The following is a 20,410-nucleotide window of genomic DNA, read 5'->3' on the forward strand; positions in this document are numbered from 1 at the left end:
TTCATTATCTTAAAAAAACAAGAAGGGACAAGAACTCATCAGGGTGTAACCAACGAAGCCTTTGCTGCATCATGAGGATGAACCTGGTCCCCACAAACATCCAGGAAATCATAAACTTTGGTTCTAGGTCATTGAGCATTTCTATAAATAGTTGAACAACAACATGCAGGTTGGATGTCTCTATACCATGTCTAGCAGAATAAACATCTAAAAATTATCCTAGTTCTAAATCTACTGTTTTTGACAATATCAAGGCAATAAGGCCCTTGTACGGTGGAGGTACCTCCCTTGATATTTGATCCAACAGCAGCTTCTCAAAAAGTGAGCTGCTGTTGGATCAAATATTATGGGTGGTACCTCTATCGTATTGTTGTAAGGCCTTACACCATATAAAAACTCCTTCATCGTGTCCCATAGTTGAACTTTTGAATTTCTGGCCATGAGCCTTCTTACGTCTGACGCCTCTTTTTGATATTTAATGTATAACCTTGACCAAAGCTCCAATCAAATATTGGTCATCCCCCAGCACCACTCTTTAGGATGGGCTCCAACAACTATAACATTTATGCAATTTTCTTGAGTTCACATCTTGCTGTTATTTTTGCTGCAGTCTACATTGTTGTTACTTGTGACTAGTTCCTTGAATTGTGAAACAATCAAGCGTGGAAACAATCCTCTCCTTGCTTTTCTTTGAAGGTGATTAGAGTAGAAGCTTCCAGGTTGGGTATCACGGGACCATGGATCACTAAATCCTACCTAGAAATGATTTTAGAAAGCAAAGGTATGCTAGCGGAGGCCTTTTCTGCACTTTCTGTTCTTTTATTTATTGCTTGTTTTAAATCTCAACTTTTGCTTCCTGCATAAACCGCCCAAGGTTTGAAATTTTGGTTTCGTTGGAAATTTTAAAATTTTGGTGTAAAACTTATCATTTCGGCCAAAATTTTAAAAATTTCGGTTTCAGTTTCAGTCTTGGCCTAAATTTAAAACCATGGTTCTACCCTATAAATCACTTACCATTGCAGGTGTACCACGTCTTAATACGCCACCGCCTTTGGCCAGTACATCTTTGACTGGAATTCAAGACCGGCTCGTCGTTGCTCCAAAGCCAATTCGTGTGACTCCAAATCTTGTTAACCGGCTTGAGGATTTAGCTCAGCCATGGACTCGATCTCCAACCAAGTCTGAAATGGACCCTGTAGTAGCAAAATGGCGTTTCATCTCATCTGGCCCCACACATACTGACAATTCTATCAGAGGTTAGAATTTCAGGTTTCTTGCGCCAAGATGACTTTTTTGCACGATATGTTATTGTGGCTACATAATTATAGGCTTCTCTCATGAAGCACCTGCAGATTCTTCTACTTTCAGGGACACCATCCAGCTTGCTCCAATGCCTGATTCATATGACTTAGATAGGGGCTTGCTTCTTTCTGTTCAAGCAATTCAGGTAATATTAATTAAGCAAATAGGAAGATGTTTCCAAGGTTTAAAATTTTGGTTTCGGTTTCGGCTTCGGTTTCTGTTTCGGACATAGCTGAAACTGAAATTTCGGCCGAAATTCGGTAAAAAAAAAGCAAATTTCATTAATGTACTGAAATTTCAGCAATTTCAGCCGAAATTTTGGAATTAAAAAAAATAAATTACAGTTTCCGGAAATTTCGGCCAAAATTACTGAATTTCGGAAATTTTGCATTTTGATGGTTTCGGTCCCAACCGAAATCCGAAATTTCGGTATTTTGGCCAAAATTTAAAACAATGGATATCTCATGTGTATTTATTTCCTTTACTTTTATTGCTCACGATTATGGAAACAAAATTCTCAGCTCTAAGAAAATTTGTATGGTATCTTTAGTTGATATCCCACTTTATGCATTCTCTTCTGTTTTTTTTCTCATTTCAGGCATTGTTGGAGAATAAGGGCCTCCCAGTTGTTGTTGGCATAGGTAGGGGCTTATCTTTCTATGATGGCATGGCTTCATTTTTATGGTATACACACACATACATATGGGGGCACGGTATCTGAGCTCAAGCTCAGATAGCTTATCTGAGCTAGCCACTATAAGTACACCATCTATCATGTTGTTTGACTCATCCAACCCATTAATTTCATAGCACCTGACATAGATAGGGTGTTCCTAAGAAACCATCTCCATACAATCATCCTAACCGTTCGATCTGTACAGGCACAAAATGGACCCATTTTCTAGCCGTCAATTTTGAACCTCCACAAATCAACGCTCACCATGATCCTATAGAGATGATTTCTTACGGACACCCTATCTATGTTAGGTCCTATAGAATCAATATGTGACATAACCCAAACAACATAGGCACCCACCCTATTTAGAGTCTCTAGCTCAGATAACCTATCTGAGCTTGAGCTCAGAAACTATTTACCTCATACATATTTGTATATGTTAAAGTATAAAAGATTAAATAACGCCTTCTCCAACAGCTTAAGCTTTTGGAGTAACTGGTTGTTTCACATGGTATCAGAGCAAAAGGTCCCGAGTTCAAACCTCCTTGATAGCAAAATCCACATACAATGGCCAAACCCAAAAGAGGGGCCACATGTGCCACGTGTAGGCCAAACTGTAGAAAGAGGTGCCACACGTGAGGGGGAGTGTTAAAGTGTAAAAGATTAAATAACGCCTTCTCCAACAGCTTAAGCTTTTGGAGTAACTGGTTGTTTCACAGTATATATGAACACATACTGACATACGTAAATGTCTATGTATTAAAGCAAATTAAAAACCTATTATCTGTGAATGGATGAATGCCCTCATACTACTTGCCCTTGTATGCATTGTTTTGATTATTTCTCTGCACTTTTGAGTATAAGCAAAAGTGAATCACCAAAAAATTTTAGTTGATTTGGAGTAATCTTGCTTGTGTAAATCATTGGCATGAATATTTATACACACAATTTGACAGCTTGCCAAATCTGGCTTGACCGAGGCTGCGGGAAGTTTTGTTGTAACGCTGTCCTCAGGAGAGGGTGGCACTATTGTATAGAGATTCAAAAATAAAATATTATAATCACAATGTAAATAGACGACTTGATGTGTATATGTTGGACCCAAGACGTCTTTTAAAAAAAAAATTTCTACTAGAAACTCATGTCATATTTGAAATTTGCATTTATGTTTAGTGTACATGTTACTTCACATTCTAATGCCCTGAGTAATTATGTGAATACTTATATTTTCTACCAGAAATTCATGACATATTTGATTTTAAAATTTTCCATTAAAAAAAAGTGATTCAAACGTTGGCCGACACAATTTTTTCAAGTACGCTAGTAGATTCATAGATAGATTTCCAATGCTATCTGTCATTGCATTTGTTGAATTGGTAATTCTTTTTTCTTTCTATTACCCCTTTTTCTTATGAAGCACCATAGACATTTGAAATTTGCATTTATGTTTAGTGTACATGTTACTTCAAGTTCTAATGCCCCGAGTAATTATGTGAATACTTATATTTTCTACCAGAAACTCATGACATATTTGAATTTTGAAATTTTCCATTAAAATCAAACGTTGGCCGACATGATTTTTTCAAGTACGCGAGTAGATTCATAGATAGTTTTCCAATGCTATCTGTCATTGCATTTGTTGAATTGGTAATACCTTTTTCTTTCTATTACTTCTTTTTCGTATGAAGCACCATAGACCATAGTGCAGTCAATTGCTGAGAAAATCAAGAGAACAACAATAAAGACAAGACTCCTAGTCAGCTAGAGGACGAAGAAAATTTCAGTATTTAGATTATCCTTCTGGCATGATCTTCAAGGATATGGTAGGAGCATGAATGATTATTTTTTAGGGTGGATAGAGCAACCGGGGGTGGTGTTTTGAATTTCATATTGATCAAATCCGATGATTCGTATCGAGATTGAAGAAAAGGGAGGAAAATGAGAAGTAGGCCCATACAGAATGTGAGGGCAAACAAAGATGGGCCAGTGAACTAAAAAATATCTATTGTCCTTGATAATTTATGACAAATGGGTGGAGGGGACGTGTAGTGAGATAGGAAGGGGAAAGGAGGAGAAAGAACTTGCTAAAATTTACTTAATGGAGTTTTTCCTTAAAGGATCATTGATGAGTGGTGCAGATTATTGCTGATTGATCAAAGTTCATGTTTCATGTCACTAAGATATGTACGGTTTGAACAAATAAAAGAAAAAAAAGAATAAAGAGGAGAGAAGAAGTTGGAAGATGAGAAGAGATGGAGAGGATAGAAGACATTTTCCTTTCTTTCTTGTGTTTTTGGATTACAAACCTTAAAGCCAACTATTACAATCTATAAGAAAGAAAGAAAACATGAGGACTTTAATGATATATTACAAAAATACCCATCATAATAACTAAAAGACAAAATAGCCTAAAGGCTACCTATTTAATCTTTCAACAGAAATATGAAAAGTCAAGAATGTCATCAAAATTCTTGGAGTCTGAAATCACTAAAGTTATTGGAAAGATCTGGCATGGACCGTAAGATGTTATCTATTCGGCCCTCAATCTGTGAGACTCCCCTCTCCAGTTTCAATGCCCCAAGATTCCTATTCTGGATATAGATTTGTACAAGCCAGGCATAAGCACGGAGTAACCTATGGTAATCTGTATACACAACATAATTCATCATGCCATATTTTCTCTTCCTCGTGTAGTGCAGATAACCTTGCTTCTTAGAAGAGGGTTTTCTGGGAGGAATGTAACTAAACCAGTTCTCCGTGTTGGATTTCATCCTCCTCAGTGCTCTATCTTTCGGAGTAGTCGAAGGGTGACTAGTAGGATGATTTTCTTCTTTGAAACTTGAAGAATACTTGCTGCCTAGACTCCATCTTGAGAGATTGTCTGTTGTCAACTACCACTTTGTTATTATCTATGGACATTATTCATGTCTCAACAGGGGAGCGATTTTTGTCAACTGTTTTGTAATCCTTTATCTATCTAAAAAGGACATAATCTTGCAAGATTTTGCATCTATACTAATATGTCCATCTCTTGAACTTTTTTGTTTAAGCCAACACATCCCATTTCTGAATCATCTGGCAGTTTAATATCCTCTTCATTCTCATATAAGTTTCATAATTGTTCAATTATATTCTCCTCCTCATATGATGTCGTTAGTTTAGCAAAAACAACATCCTTGCAGTATTTGAGGTACAGGGACAAGTCTTTTGAATACTCATGTATGTTACTGAACTTCTCATATGCTTTTTCAAGCTTGCACAATAGTTTTGTATCATCTAATTCAGAACTCGGAGTATGCGATGAGCTCATACTTGGCGTTGTGTCTATTATCATGTCATAGGAATTATCAAAAGCTTAACAACCATTATTATCAGTGACCTTCTCAAACGTATATGAAAGGCATGATTTATCTAATACACGATTAAGTTGGAACACTGGATTACATGGAGAAATGGGACTACTGATATTAGATAGATTCATTTCCCACTTCCCAAAGCCATGTATATTATACGAAACCCTTATTGCAACAATTAGTACTGACATCACACAAACATGAGTTGGCATCCTGGATGGATTTGCCGAAAACCATAAATCTGGAGGTGTAGCGATGAGCTATTGCATAGAAGTTAACTGGACGTAGGTGCTGGCCATTTTGTTCAGCAATGGAACCTGCAAGTGATTCTAACTGCCATGTTCCAATAGCTTGACAAGGCCTAAACAAAGTCTTCGAACTTAATGGTTATGCACGCTTAGGATTCCCACTATATTTTTCAATGTCAACATAAGCAGCCATGTAAGGGAGCTTACTATCAATTTCCCATTTCAACTTAATCGTGATCAGATAAATCAGACCTATAGGATTGAGAAGGTCACCGATAATTATGGCTGTTATGTTTTTGATATTTCCAGTGCCATGAAAATAGACACAACACTAAGTATGAGCTCCTCGCATACTCCTAGTTCTGAATTAGATGCTACAGAACTATTGTGCAAGCTTGAAAAAGCATATGAGAAGTTCAGTGACATAGTATTCAAAGGACTTGCCTTCGTACCTTAAATACTGCAACGCTGTTGTTTTTGCTGGCCTAATGACATCATATGAGGATGAGAGTATAATTGAACAATTATGTAATTTATATAAGAATGAAGAGGATATCAAGCTGCAAGAGGATTCAGAAATAAGATGCAGTGGCTTGAAAAAAAGGTTCAAGAGATGGTCATATTAGTATAAATGACAAAATCCTACAAGATTATATACTTTTTAGGGAGATAAAGGATTACAAAATAGTTGAAAGGAAAATCGCTCCCTCGTTGAGATATGAAGAAAATATTAGCATGTCCATAGATAATAAAAAAAGCAGTAGTTTAAATAGACTATCCCTCGAGATGGAGTCTAGGCAGCAGGTGCTCTTCAAGTTCCAAAAAAGAAAGTTCTCCAACTGGTCATCCTTTGACTACTTCGAAAGATAGAACACCGAGGAGGATAAAATCCAACATGGAAAAGAACTGGTTTAGTTACATTCCTCCCAGAAAATCCTCTTCTAAGAAGCAAGGTTATCTTCACTACACGAGGAAGAGAAAAGATGGCATGCTGAATTACGCGGTGCATTTCGATTACTAGATATTACTCTGCGCTTGTGCCCGGCTTGTATAAATCGATATCCAGAATATGCATCTTGGGGCGTTGAAACTGGAGAGGAGACTCTCATGGATTGAGGGCCCAAGTGATAATAGCTTACAGTCCATGCTGGAGCTTTCCAGTAAGTTAAGTGATTTCAGACTCTAAGAATTTTGATGACATGCTTGACTTTTCAGATTTATGTTGAAAGATTAAATAGCTAGTCTTTAGGCTATTTTGTCTTTGAGTTATTATGAGGGGTATTTTTGTAATATATCATTAAAAGTCTTAGGTTTTCTTTCTTTCTTATAGATTGTAATAGTTGGCTTTAAGGTTTGTAATCCAAAAACACATGAAAGAAAATGAAACGTGTCCTCTCCATCTCTTCTCATCTTCCATCTCTTCTCTTCTCTTTATTCTTTGTTCAAACCACCTGTACAAGAACAAAATAGGTAGATTAAATTTAAAAATGACATTTCGTATCCCTTCCCCCTTTGCTACATTGCTTTATGATTTACTACCGCACTCCTCGAAATGACGGGTAGAGAGGGCTAGGCGTAGGGGGGCGGTGGAGAGGATTGGTCAGAGGGGGGGCGGAGGGCTGGGAGGAGAGGCTGGGTAGAGGTGCGGAGAGAGAGAGAGAGAGAGAGAGAGAGAGAGAGAGAGAGAGAGAGAGAGAGAGAGTTTACCTACAAAATAACCTATTATTGGGGTTCTTTCACTTGGGTGCTGCGGGTATGCCACGTAACCCGAGAGGGACCTGAGAACCCTTCTAAAATGGCAACAAAGTAGAGGATTTTGCTTAGGTGGCGCCTCATCCTCCCCAAACAATCCCTAGACACGCCGGGAGTTGGGCATCCAAACAGAATCTTAGAGCTTGGTGTCACTTGCGTTGCATTATCATATTGTTTGTTAGCTCACGAATGTGGTTTACTAGAAATGCTAAGTGCATGGTTTACAGTTTGTCCATGATGGAAATATAATTTGAGTTTCTTGAGTAACTGATTTGTTGTTTACTAAAACTGAATGACTTTGAGCATTTCTCTTTGAAAATTCTCATATATGGAGCATTTCTTTTATATATTTTCTGTATTTTTTTTTTTTGAAATTTCACATATATAGAGCATTTCTTTTATAAATTTTCTTTACCAGCTCAACTGCGCCTTAATCAGAAAGGGCAAGAAAGCTCACTCTTTTAATTGGCATATAAACTCTACAACTGTTGAAATATTTTCTCCTGTAATTATTGCAGGAGGTCCAAGCGGATCAGGGAAAACTAGTTTGGCTCATAAAATGGCAAATATTATTGGTTGTGAAGTCATTTCCCTTGAAAGTTATTACAAATCTGAACAAGTGAAGGACTTTAAGTATGATGACTTTAGCGCTTTGGACTTTTCTTTGCTTTCAAGGGTATGATGTCGGTCATCTTATTTATTTTATCTTGTATCTTCTTTAATATGTTGTTCCGAAGTATGTGTGTAACTATGCCATTAGGATAGAGGGTATGTTTCGTCACATCATAATTACTTTAAATGATCATTCATTTTAAAATGTTTCACAACAATTATTGTAATTATTGCAAATTACACTAATTCCCAATAGGAGTACATGGCTCAAGTATTACATAAATGGATAGACTACCATTGCTAACACATCCTAGTACACTCCCATTCTAGCTGGCAGCATGACATCAATCAGACCCAGCTTATCCAAGATGTTTTGTAATTATGTCTTCCCAATCCCAACTGTTTTTGTAAACATATTAGCTAAGATGATCTTCGAACTCCACTTGTAGTACTGATGTCCTTTTGAACTACTTTTCCCCTTACAAAATGTACCTCTATATGCTTTGTTCTCGTGAAAATTAAATGAGGACCTGGTTGTGACAGTGGCGTATCCATTGGGAGTTGAACCTCAGCGCCTGATTTTAATCAAGAGTCTTTTAGTCAAGCTAGCTCAAAAGCTTCATGGACCAAGATTATTTTCGTTCTCTTTGTAATTGATCTGGTGACCACTAACTTCTTTTTTAATTCCTCAAAGCCACCAAATTGCTTCCGACAATTACATAGCTTAAGTTCTCGGTTTGCCAGCTAGAGACTACTTCTAAAAATGCTGAAACACATGTAGTTGTCCAGGTGAACCATATAGGACTTTTCTCCAAATGGGTAACATAAGGGACATGCATGACCTAGCTTAGCTAACATTGTGGAATGCTCTTTGTTCACCTTGGCTTCCAAGTTACCATGGATGCCAGTATGAGCAAAAGTCATGTGTGGAGGTGTTTATCAGTCTATGATAAGAAAGATGTCTATGTACGATGTTGTATTGTTGTTCATATTGACTTTGTTAGGTAATCTACATCTCTAAGTATCCATGGAAATCGTATGTCTTGCTCAACTCAACTCAACTAAGTCTTTGCCCCAAACTAGTTGTCTCGCATGCCTTGCATTTTTTTTAAAACTTTGACTTCTTGTATCTCATAAGGATTTCATTTCCATAACTTGTTTGTAGAATATTGATGACATAAGGAATCGTCGAAGAACAAAAATACCATCCTTTGATTTCGAGAACTACACTCGGAGTGGGTTCAAAGAACTTCAAGTTTCTGAAGATTGTGGAGTGGTAGGCCTTCTATTTTAAATGCACTGTGCTTCGTATATTTGCTTGTCTCATATTTTTTTCGTTTAATTTATGCATATTTATGTTCAAATATATTGGGATTTGAAAGTTCTATTCAAATACAAGTTGAAATTTGATTATACCAGTGATAGGTAGCCTGTTTGGATGGTCTCACTTACGGTTTGATTATCTCAGAACAAAAAAATTGAAGAAATAACCAGGAACTACGATTGATCATCAGTGACCGCCATTGTGAAACCGGGGATGACCTTTGCTTCTTTTAGAGAACTATTTGATTATCAGTGTCTGCTTTTGTGAAAATACCAACCACCCTTATGTTCTATTGTCCTTAGATGCAACCATTGCCAAAATGTTTCCAGTCGCTAATTTTCACCCATTGCCTGCCTTATTGTTCATTTTAAAGAAGAAGGTCCATCTGGTTGTCCTGTATTTGTTTTTTCCCTACGGTGGGACAGAGAGAAATAACCTCATTGGGATGGATGCTACTACGCTAGAGACCACTTTGGAGAATTTGGAGGACCACATGAACAATGATGGAGGTAGCGAGTATTACTTGAAGTGAAAATGGCCGAAATAGCCTTGAACAATTGAGGGAGATGATATAGAAGTGGATTGTAAATGAAAAAGACCTCTATCCCAAGTTTGCTCATTGTATTTGATCGACTTCAGATATTTGGCAGAAATTCTCGTCCTTTTTGAGTAGTTATTTTCTGTGTGTTCGGACTGCACTGTTGATGTCTTCATCAATATTTTTTGTTCATAATAGCAAAAATGGAACAGTATTTAATCAAATACATAAAAAGCATCATTTTAGATATGGACAAAAGTGGCATGATGAACTAGAAATTATATGATGCATTACAATCTGTACACGAGGAAGCATTAAACGATTGCCCATCGGCTGTGGCTAAAGCTGGCGAGAATTGTCTGAGAGTGATCTGCCTTTGATGGTTCTTTTCATGTTATTATTTCAATCAACTTGATACTTGGAAGTGAACCAGGTGGTCAGGTCTTATTGTGTGTTAACTATTTTCTGTGAAATGCTTGATATCTTCGTTTTATCAAGATGGGAAATTCCTCTTTTGCTTTCCGTCATTCTTCTTAACACTGTCATACTTTTCAATTACGTTCCCTTTGGGGGATTGTTATCAGATTTTTAGCTAGGCCAAGCTGGGTTTTTTACTCCCAGTTATACCTTTTGAGTGCAATCTGCTTTAATTGGTGTTGTGTGAAAATTTCAGTATTTTTCGTGGTTAGGACCTGTTCTAAGGTATCAGGTAATCAGTAATCTATATCCTTTTTGCTTCATTTTTTTTGGTGATCAATGCACTGTTTCATATCTTTTGAGATGAACTGTTTTACCACTTTTGAGTTCTATTGGCTGTTTTACCACTTTTGAGATGAATTGTTTTACCACTTACGATGATAGTTATTCTTGTTTAATCCAAATTATTGATTCCCATTGAACACCTCTTATTTCATCTGACCAGGTAATTTTTGAAGGGGTATATGCTTTGCATCCTGAAATCCGGAAAACCCTAGACTTGTGGATAGCTGTTGTAAGTATTAAATTCCTACACTATTCCTTTATGTTGCGGCATTTATATTTGGGCGATGATTTTTTCTCCCCCTGTAGTATAATGCGCCTCCCTTTTAACGTGATTTGACGTCAAAAAGCGTTAAAAGTCTGCCCACAATTCACATTACAAGAGACGGGGGGCGGGGGGCATTATCCTATAAGGGGGCGAAAAAATCATCTCCCTTTATATTTTCTTGTTTTCTTTCTTTTCAGTCCCAATAATTCTGAAAAAAGGTTATATACTTATATATGGTCTAATATGTTTGCAATCAACAGGTTGGGGGTGTGCACTCTCATCTCATTGCAAGAGTTCAAAGGGATAAGAACCGTATTGGATGTTCCATATCTCAGAATGAAATTATGACAACAGTATTTCCAATGTTTCAACAGCACATTGAACCTCATTTAGTTCATGCACATGTTAGCACACTGAACTTCTCTTATTTCATGCTTATTTATATAAAACCTTAGACATTTCCCGAAAATTGCAATTTGCACTTTGACATTTACATTTATCTTTGACACAATATTTTCATATCTATTGCAGCTCAAAATTCGTAATGATTTTGATCCTGTACTTTCTCCAGAAAGTTCACTTTTTGTTTTAAAAAGTAACAAGCAGGTAAGATGTGCCCAATAGGGATGTGAAACTCAACTCTTTTTGTTTGTTTTATCATACTTCTATTCTTTTTTTAATTGTATTTCAGGTGTTGTATCAAGATATAATGGAAGTACTAGATCCTGGGAAGGTCTGCAGCTCTGTTCAGAATTTTACTGATATTTACTTAAGGCTCTCTGAACCTTGTAATGGGCAGCTGACAGAAAGTGAGTGCATACGAGTTAGAATATGCGAAGGAAGATTTGCGTTGCTAATACGGGAGGTTGGCAGCTGTTTTATACAAATTACTTTCTTCTCCATTTCAGCTATTTCTAGCTTTGATGTGATCGTAGCACCGCTTAATTGGCCTTTCTTTGAACTATTTGTGTTAGCCCATAAGGGAAGGAAACTTTATTGTACAGCCAAAAGTGGACTTTGATATCAGTGTTAGCACAGTTGCTGGCCTTCTCAATCTTGGGTAAGTAGCATATTTTCAAAGTTACTCTAATGCATTATCTTGTGTCATTTTTCTTTCTTATGAGCAACAAGATTGTAGCAGCCTTTCTAACTAGGTGAAGTTTGGGTTTTCTAGTAGTCCTCTGCTCACTACACTGTGATAATTTTTAGGGAGATGGTTCTGCATACTTAATTGATGCTAGATTTATATGACGGAAAGGGAATTGTAGCTCATCACAAATGCCTAGAATCTCCTTGATAGCGTTCGCTAAACTACATGGAAATTTGTCTCCTCTCCTTCCTCCCATTTTTATTACATTGAGTCACCTTCAATCTCAAGTAGCATCATCAAATGAGAGGAGAAACACTCAGCACCATTAAGAAGGGCTGCAACTTTCTAACACCTAATGGTCCTAAAAATGCCAATTGGCCCCAAATTTCCCAAGGAACACCCATTGAAGTTAAAAGTTTTATGCACCCCTTAGCAAGCACTTTTATACCTCTCCCTCTCTCTGTCCATCCACCTCTCCACAACAATCTCATCCCAATTTGTGTTAGTGTCCTTGCGTCTTATCCTCTCGAAGACTTTTGAACTATTGCTTTCCAAATGATATGATATTTTTTATGTCTCCTCTTGTTAGCACAAGTCACTATGCTTTATCTTTTTCCCTATAAAACCTATTGTTCTACTCCTTCCAAATTGATCACAACATGACCAGTAACAAAGCCTCCAATAGGAAACCAAAGCAAAGCCATAAATGAACAATGGGTAAATAGGTGGTCCACCGATTCTTATACTATTGAGCACCTAATACATGAGTTGGGGGTCTGTCTTAATCCTTGTCTATTAAGACGGTCATCGTTAAGATCTTGTTTAAGCTTATTGAGATAAACCCTTTTGATGACTACGGATTATAGCTGGCTCATGAGCGCCATTGTTCACGGTTTTGATTATGGTATATGTTTCGGTTGTGATGGAAATGGAAAGATGTTTATTTCGAATGGAAATTTCGGTGGAAATCTTGTAAAATCATGGAAACATATTTAACATATGCAAATGGGCATTTGATGTCATCTGACCGTATCTTTTATTTTCTAGCTGATACTTTGTTTATTTTATTTGTCATTTGATTACATTGAGGACTTATGGTTATTTTTGGCATTATTTTGAGCCTAGATGTGGGGGATTTCCACATCATCTAGGGCCCCACATCATTCACACACTACCCCACTTGTTTCACTAGTTTTCACCTTGGTCAGACCCTTTTATCCTTGTGCCTTAGTTTTCCATGTTTTAAAAGGGAGGGTAGATATGTCATTTCACTATAACTTAAGTCACTTAAGTTATAATGAAGCCTATTGGTGAGAGAGTGGGCCCACAACCTTACTTAAAACTATATATAAGAGAGAGTGTGTGGAGAAAAGCCCTAAGCTGGAGATTTATGCAAAAGCACAAGGAGCAGCCTTTGACGCCATGGGCGTCTTCTCTCTCATTTCCCACGCATGGTGAGTTTCTTCCCTCTTTTCTTCCTCTATTTTCTCTCTCTTTCCCCTATCTTTCTTCTCCTCCTTTCCCTACTTTCTTCTTCTTCTTCAAGCCTCTTCATCTCCTTTTCTCTCTTCTCTAATCTTCGCCCTCCCTCTGTCTGTCACTCTCTCACCCCTCAATCTCTCACTCTCTTTCCCTTTTTTCTCACCCCTTTCTCTGTTCTCCCTCAACTCTCTCTCTATTCTCGCCTCTCTCTCTCTCTATTCTTGTCCCTCTCTCTTTTCTTGTCTCTCTCTCTCTCTCTCTCTCTCTCTCTCTCTCTCGGTCACTCTCTTTTCTTTTGTTCTCTCTCTGTCGCTCATATTCTCTCTTACTCTCTTTTGGATTTCACCATTTCCCTTCCCTACTACCTCTTCTTATTTCTCTCTCTACTCTCATTTTTCCTTCTTTTTTCTGCTTCTTTTCTTCTACTTCTACTCTTTATCTCCTCCTCGCCACTGTTTTGGAGGGTGCTGCTATCCCCCTTGTACGGATCGTGCCGGCGAGCTTCTCCACCACGCTCTCGGGCTTGTTTCACGCAATTCGAGGCGTAGGGACTGTTGCGCCACCGGGTGAGACCTGTCCTTTCATGTCAGCCCTATTCCGTGCCTTTATACCACTACTCGTAGGATTGATTCCCGTTACATTACCCTAGTCCTTTTAGATTCTTTACCATATTTTGGTGTTGATTTGGGGCCTAGATACATTATTTTTTTTGTGGACAGTTTGTTTGCAGGTTTTTATTTGTTATACTTGATCTATTAGTTCTCATCTTTTCTTCATTTGAAGTTGTTATATGCATTGGTTGGTTAATGTAGAATCTTTCTATTTATGGTTTACCTCAAAAGCTAACCCACATAAGTTTTCTCTGCTGCAATTTATTAAAAATGATTTGTTTTGGGAGTCCATTTAGGGTTTAGTTTATCACTGCATTCAGTAGTAGTGTTTCCAGAATGATCCTCACGACCATCTGTAGCAATGTCATGGAAAACCCTGAAACATGCCTTTTCAACCCACAACTTCCTGCGAGAAGCTGTCACCAATAGCTGTCAATTGTGAAGATTGAAGATTCTACCCTTGGAGGAAATTACTTGGTCAAAGCAATGGAGTCTTTTGGAATATGGGTGACAAAAGAGCATTCAAGCTCGAATTTCATGATGAGGATAGTGTCAAGATGAGCTTAGGGAGCCAATATCTATAGCTTTCAAAATAAGTATTCATGGAAAAGAGTCCTGATATGAAGACTCTTACGAATAAGGCCACTTAGTGACATGGAGGAACAAAAAATGTTTTCAGTTAAGTACATGAACTTTCAAAAAAAGTTAAAGTACATAATTTCTAGCTTGTTCAACTTCAGAACCTGTCATTTTTTTTATTGGGTCAGAAAGCTACGATGGGGTCCACAGTCTCAAGATTGCAACACATGGCAGTATGGCACTGTCCATTTGAGAAACGTGCTCTACCCTTCAACTTCAACACCTATATCTAAACCTACATCTACCATCTCAAAATGTTTTACATGAAAATCACATGCATTTGTGCTACATGGAGCCATAGCACTTCTCAGTTCTTAGATAAATAGGACCCTTGCTTTCAATATGTGGGATATTTGTTGGCTCCCATAAAAATCACCTTACCTATCTTTTGGACAATGAATGCAAAATCAAATTTTGTTCAATATCATAAAGAATTATAGTTCCATGCTTGCACCAATCATATATTCATCGTATGGTCATAAATAGAAGCCAGGTTATATATTTCAGGGCTTAAAATACAGTGAAACTCCCAGGGTTATGGTCATGACTGCCCTGCTTGTTGATGTTCAACTTTTAATTGCTGCACACTGTGGCCTGCTAGGCATAAAGTTTCTGGTAGACACTTGACCAACAATTATTTATGGCATGTCTTCAGGGAGGCTGTTAGGAATGGCACTTTATGTGCCCCTTAAGGTGGGCGAATGATAAAAGATTTTTAAAATGAACTTCTGCAAAATAGTTTTGTATGTTTCTTAAAGGTAGAAAGGAGGGAAAGGCTATATGGTTGAACACCTGATGTTTTAATTATGTTTGTCCTTCCTGGTTACGACAAAAATCTTCTGAGACTAAAATTTTGGTATTACATGTGAGCTTGTCCATATCATGCCTTCTCTACTCCATTCTCTGATGTCTTTTCGCCAATTTTCACTTTTTATGCTGCTACTCATTAGAATCTCCTCCTCATTTGCTATATTATGATATTATGTTTTACTACTAGGATGCACTCTTTTTTGCTACATTTTTTATATGCTAATTTTTTTTCTTTTTTCTTTTTTCTTTTGATGTGTTGTGCCAGGTATCAGGCTGTAGCATACATAGGTGCATCTGCATTTATCTACCAAGATGGCAAGGTTTTGATGAGTTAACATTTCCATCGTTTCGTTTAGCTACCTTGTTCTAAGAGGCATTTCTTTTAGTGTGCTAAACAAAGTATACCTTTTGAAAAATAAGCCTTCTTTACTATCGATGTTAAACGATCTGTACCTGAACATTGTTTTTGGATGCATCTATGGCTTCAATAAGAGCATCAGTTTAGTTGGGTGCCTAGCATGTAGGTTAGCCAGCTCTTGTTGATATCATGTCGAAATTCATTCCATCCAAGTCTACATATATTGTTAAGAATTATGATATAGTGGTCTCTGCTCTCTATCACTGTTCTCAGAGGCGAAGGTGTAAGGTGAGGCATTTTCCTCGAGGCATGAGGTGTACGAGGCATAATTTTTTCTAAAACTTTAAATGAAAAATTACTAAAAATTATATGCTTCATTTACAAAATAGATATCATCATCCAACCATCAATAGACTAACAAAATAATGTATCTATCATTACCAAGTTACCAACCAAATAATACAAAGTGGATAGTTAGACTATCGTGATTAACGAGTTTGATACATTACCCAATTTCCTGCATCACCACAAACTTTATCTATAGACTAACAAAATAAAGTATCTATCATTACGAAGTTACCAACCTAATAAAACAAAGTGGATAGTTAGACTATCGTGATTAATGAGTTTATGATACATTACCCAATTTCCCGCATCACCACAAACTTTGTCTTGATGAAAGAAAACCACACCGAAACTGATGAATTTTGATTCTGTTAAACGGTTGGAGAGAAATCACAATAACAAAGTGCACTCAAAAAAGTGTAGGGAAAAAAATTTCCTCAAACACAAAACCCTCATAAATCTCTTAAAAACTCTTGTTTCTTCTTCAAATTGGTCTTAATAGAGCATACTTAATCTAATAGGTGATCTGGGGAAGAAAAAGGCAATGGAGTTTTTAGGAATGTGGGTGAACAAAAGCTTTCTCTCTCTACCATTAAACAAAAAGGAATATGGGTGACCAAAGAGCATTCAAGCTCTAATTTCACGATGAGTATAAAATCACTGATAGGACGATTTGCTTCTTATTAATCTCAAGATGAGCTCAGGACCCCATCTTCTTTACAAAAACTGCATGATCAGATTTGGAGCTTCGAAACCATTTCTTAATTATTGATCTACTAAATCTGTTGAACCACGTTTTTACGCCCAACGAACTTGATCCTGGTTCATGTGAAGAACCTCGATGTCATGGGTTCATCCAAACCATCACCTCCTAGCTACAGTTGGGGGCTGTTGTGAGGGGCATGTTGATCAAGGAACTTCAGATTGGACATAGCGCTGCAAATCAATCAGGGATCATAGTGTCCATAACTCGTTGATTTTTCGGAACGGAAGTTTTTGTCCATATTAAAAGTTGAAGAATAAAATCATGTTACATACTCTAGATTTTGTTAGTCTCAAGCACTTGTCCATATTAAAAGTTGTAGAATAAAATCATGTTAAACGTTGTAGATTATTTGTTTGAATTATTCAATGCTGTCAATATAGTACATAATCTTGTTTATAATGCTTCTTATACTAGTTATTGTGGTATACATGTTTTCTAAGGAAAACAACGAATAATATTATCATGAAAAATGAAAGGTATCAACAGTTAATGTTGTTTTATTAACTGTTGTTTAGATAGATCAAATATTTAAATTATAGTTCACAATGCAAATGATTATTTGTTGTAAAGTGATGAAACATTCATTATGAGAGTTGAGATACCTGAACCAAATTATTAAGTTGTTGGTTATGAAACCTTGATAATGGGGAAGCATCCCCAGTTATGCTGCCTCTTATTTTATCTCATATATTCTATGTTCCTCCCAATGCTTATAAATAGTTCTTGTATAACACTTTTTTATTTTTTAAGCAGTTTGTGACTTATGGGAGCTGGATTTACCCAAGCGTTTATTACTCTGACTGTGCATATTTATCTTCTTCCTTAGATTCTTATCGAGGTTGATCATCTTCAAGATGTTTCAAGTCCTTATCTTCAAATTAAAGGAACAAATAAAGAAGTAGTTGCGGCTGCTGGTTCTGCACTCAGCCTAGATGATTCATATACAACAAAGGTTGCCTATGAATTTACATACATACATTTCTAGGTTTCTTCTGTTCTATGTCACAAATATCTCCGATCTCAACTCAACTCAATAAAGCCTTTTTCCCAAACTAGTTGGGGTCGGCTAAATGAGTCCTTTAGAAAAATTTCATGAAGAAGCTGAAAGGAAGCTACCCAACTTTAATCCTAGTTCTAGTTGGGTTCGTCCACGTGGATCATTTTCTCCCATTCTATTTTCAAAATATAGCGTGTTTATCACGATATTTTGATAACATGACAAAATCGCGATATAATCCCAAGAATTTAAAAAAATATAGCGATATTTTGATAACATTATGTTTTGTTGCAGAGTTATCTTCAGATTATTCTGGAAAGCTTGCCAGCATTTGAAAGAAGTTCCACAGGAATTCACAGTCGACAAGCTACAAGATTGCAGGAACTTGTGGAATTTATTCAATCTCAAGTATGTATGAATACAGTATATGATAATGCTTGCCTGCTGCACAAGTTCTCTAGTATCATTGGTGCATGAAAATTAAAACAACTTAGTCTTAGGAAGAGTTTCTTTAGTAGCTAAGTATCCTTATATGCTGACCCAGTGATGCATATATTAGGATTTTATTTCCATGTTATTTAGTTTTTAGGCTTTTATTTTCCATGTTATTTAGAAGTAGGAGGTTTAGTCTTTTAGGAATTCTTATATAACATGGAAAATAAAAGCCTAAAAACTAAATAACATGGAAATAAAGTCCTAATATCTGCATCACCCAGATATCTCTGCTAATTAGTTGTTGTAACTTTATATACCATCCTGAACCATATCAAGCCAGAAGAACATTGGCTTGTGGAATTGGGGCACATGAATTTTTATGACACATATTGCCGTCTCAGTTGCATGTATTAAGTTTTCCATGAAGAACTAAATAACATGGAAATAAAGTCCTAATATCTGCATCACCCAGATATCTCTTGCTAATTAGTTGTTGTAACTTTATATACCATCCTAAACCATATCAAGCCAGAAGAACATTGGCTTGTGGAATTGGGGCACATGAATTTTTATGACACATATTGCCGTCTCAGTTGCATGTATTAAGTTTTCCATGAAGAAATATGCCTTTTTTTCCCTTCGATAACAGCCTTTTATGACACATATTGCCGTCTCAATTCAGTTTTTTAAGCATATCATTCAAAACTACTTTCTAGAAAAAAAATGGTATTATTCTTTCCTTGGTTCATGGTGGTTGCAGCTTCATTAATCACCTATATGTTGAGACCTTAACCTCGACAGTTGTAGGGCTGGTTTTCGTAAATTAAGCTTATTATTCTCTGTCCATATTTTCTAGAATAAAGAGCCAGCCACTAGTAGGCATTTCTGTTTAAATACATAGGGTCAAAGTGACTGCTTTAATTTGATTATGATCCAAATATTGTGAAATATCTGCAGTTGAGCAATAATTTATGGCCATTATTTTTTTGGTTGTATTTTTCCATTTTTATGTGATCTATTTCTGAACCTTGGATGGCGAAACAGGGAGGAAGTTCAGGTTCAGAATCTTCGCCGAGCAGGGAGGTTTTGCCTATGGATGGCATAATTGAAGATATACTGCTGCGAATCAAAAGGCTTGAAAGGTGGCATACAATCAACACGGTATGTAATCAGATTGTGACAATCGATTGCTAGTCACAAACCTATTATCGGGCTCAAATTTAAATGTAATTTTGAGTCCAGTAATAGGAACGATCAGGCCCTTAATTTGAGTTCTATCTCTCAAGGCCCTGTTTGTTTAGGATTTTGAGAACCGATTGTGAGTCCAAAACTGATTATTGAGCTCAAAATCAAGGCCCTGTTTGTTTTGGATTTTGAGAACCGATCATGAGTCCAAAACTGATTATTGGACTGACTTTCAATTTTGAGTCTAATAATCAGTTTTGGACTCAATCGTTAATCAAATCCAATGAACAGGGCCTAAGCGTAAAATTTGAGTCCAATAATCAGTTTTTTACTCAGAAAGTCACAGTTGGTTTTTAAAATGTAAACCAAACAGGGCCTTTTGTCAATTGGATTTTAACTTTTCCCTCGTTCTACAGGTGCTATGGACATTTCTGATGTCTGCCCTTGTTGGTTATTCACTCTACCAAAGGAAGCGCCAATGACTGCTGCTGACTGGCTACAAGAATACTGTAAGCATGTGAATTAAAAGCCCTGATCATCATTCTTTGCTCTATTAATCTCTTAACCTCTCTTTTTCCTGAGGCTACCACAATTAATCTAACTAATACAGAAGTAAAAGCCAATGTAATTTGACTACATGTATGCCTTTCATGCTGATTCCAAATCCATATTGAGATTCACTTGCAATAATTCCCATCTTTCTACTCGTAATCAGAGCTGGTGCACATGAACCTCTGAATCTCTGATCGATTAACATAGTTGGTTGAGTTGAAAACAGCACCAAAACCATGTGTGCTAGTCAATTGACTTGAGAGGTGACTTTCATAATGCAGTGCTCTTTGTTGCATTTCCATGTTGCA

The 20,410-nt window shown here is 36.8% G+C and overlaps 1 protein-coding gene across 3 annotated transcripts in view; it reads left to right on the forward strand.

Moving 5' to 3' along the window:
- The window catches only part of LOC143863997 (P-loop containing nucleoside triphosphate hydrolases superfamily protein), a 35,089-nt gene extending 14,808 nt beyond the window's left edge, over positions 1-20,281 (forward strand). For 2 of the 3 annotated variants that reach the window (XM_077374807.1, XM_077374809.1), the window contains exons 11-26: positions 697-781; positions 1,023-1,256; positions 1,344-1,447; positions 1,901-1,943; positions 7,850-8,007; positions 9,109-9,219; positions 10,728-10,796; positions 11,093-11,236; positions 11,364-11,438; positions 11,524-11,697; positions 11,807-11,892; positions 15,730-15,784; positions 17,760-17,885; positions 18,225-18,338; positions 19,410-19,526; positions 19,967-20,281. In XM_077374807.1, the coding sequence (XP_077230922.1) occupies positions 697-781; positions 1,023-1,256; positions 1,344-1,447; positions 1,901-1,943; positions 7,850-8,007; positions 9,109-9,219; positions 10,728-10,796; positions 11,093-11,236; positions 11,364-11,438; positions 11,524-11,697; positions 11,807-11,892; positions 15,730-15,784; positions 17,760-17,885; positions 18,225-18,338; positions 19,410-19,526; positions 19,967-20,032 (1,761 nt within the window). In that variant the 3' untranslated portion in view covers positions 20,033-20,281. The remainder of the gene's footprint in view (positions 1-696; positions 782-1,022; positions 1,257-1,343; positions 1,448-1,900; positions 1,944-7,849; positions 8,008-9,108; positions 9,220-10,727; positions 10,797-11,092; positions 11,237-11,363; positions 11,439-11,523; positions 11,698-11,806; positions 11,893-15,729; positions 15,785-17,759; positions 17,886-18,224; positions 18,339-19,409; positions 19,527-19,966) is intronic. The other variant, XM_077374808.1, reaches the window with a different exon arrangement.
- Positions 20,282-20,410: the final 129 nt, after the last annotated feature.

This window comes from Tasmannia lanceolata, unplaced genomic scaffold (assembly GCF_043159265.1).
Source record: "Tasmannia lanceolata isolate RefF3 unplaced genomic scaffold, GAP_Taslan_0.1 ptg000044l, whole genome shotgun sequence".
NCBI classification, from domain to species: domain Eukaryota; kingdom Viridiplantae; phylum Streptophyta; class Magnoliopsida; order Canellales; family Winteraceae; genus Tasmannia; species Tasmannia lanceolata.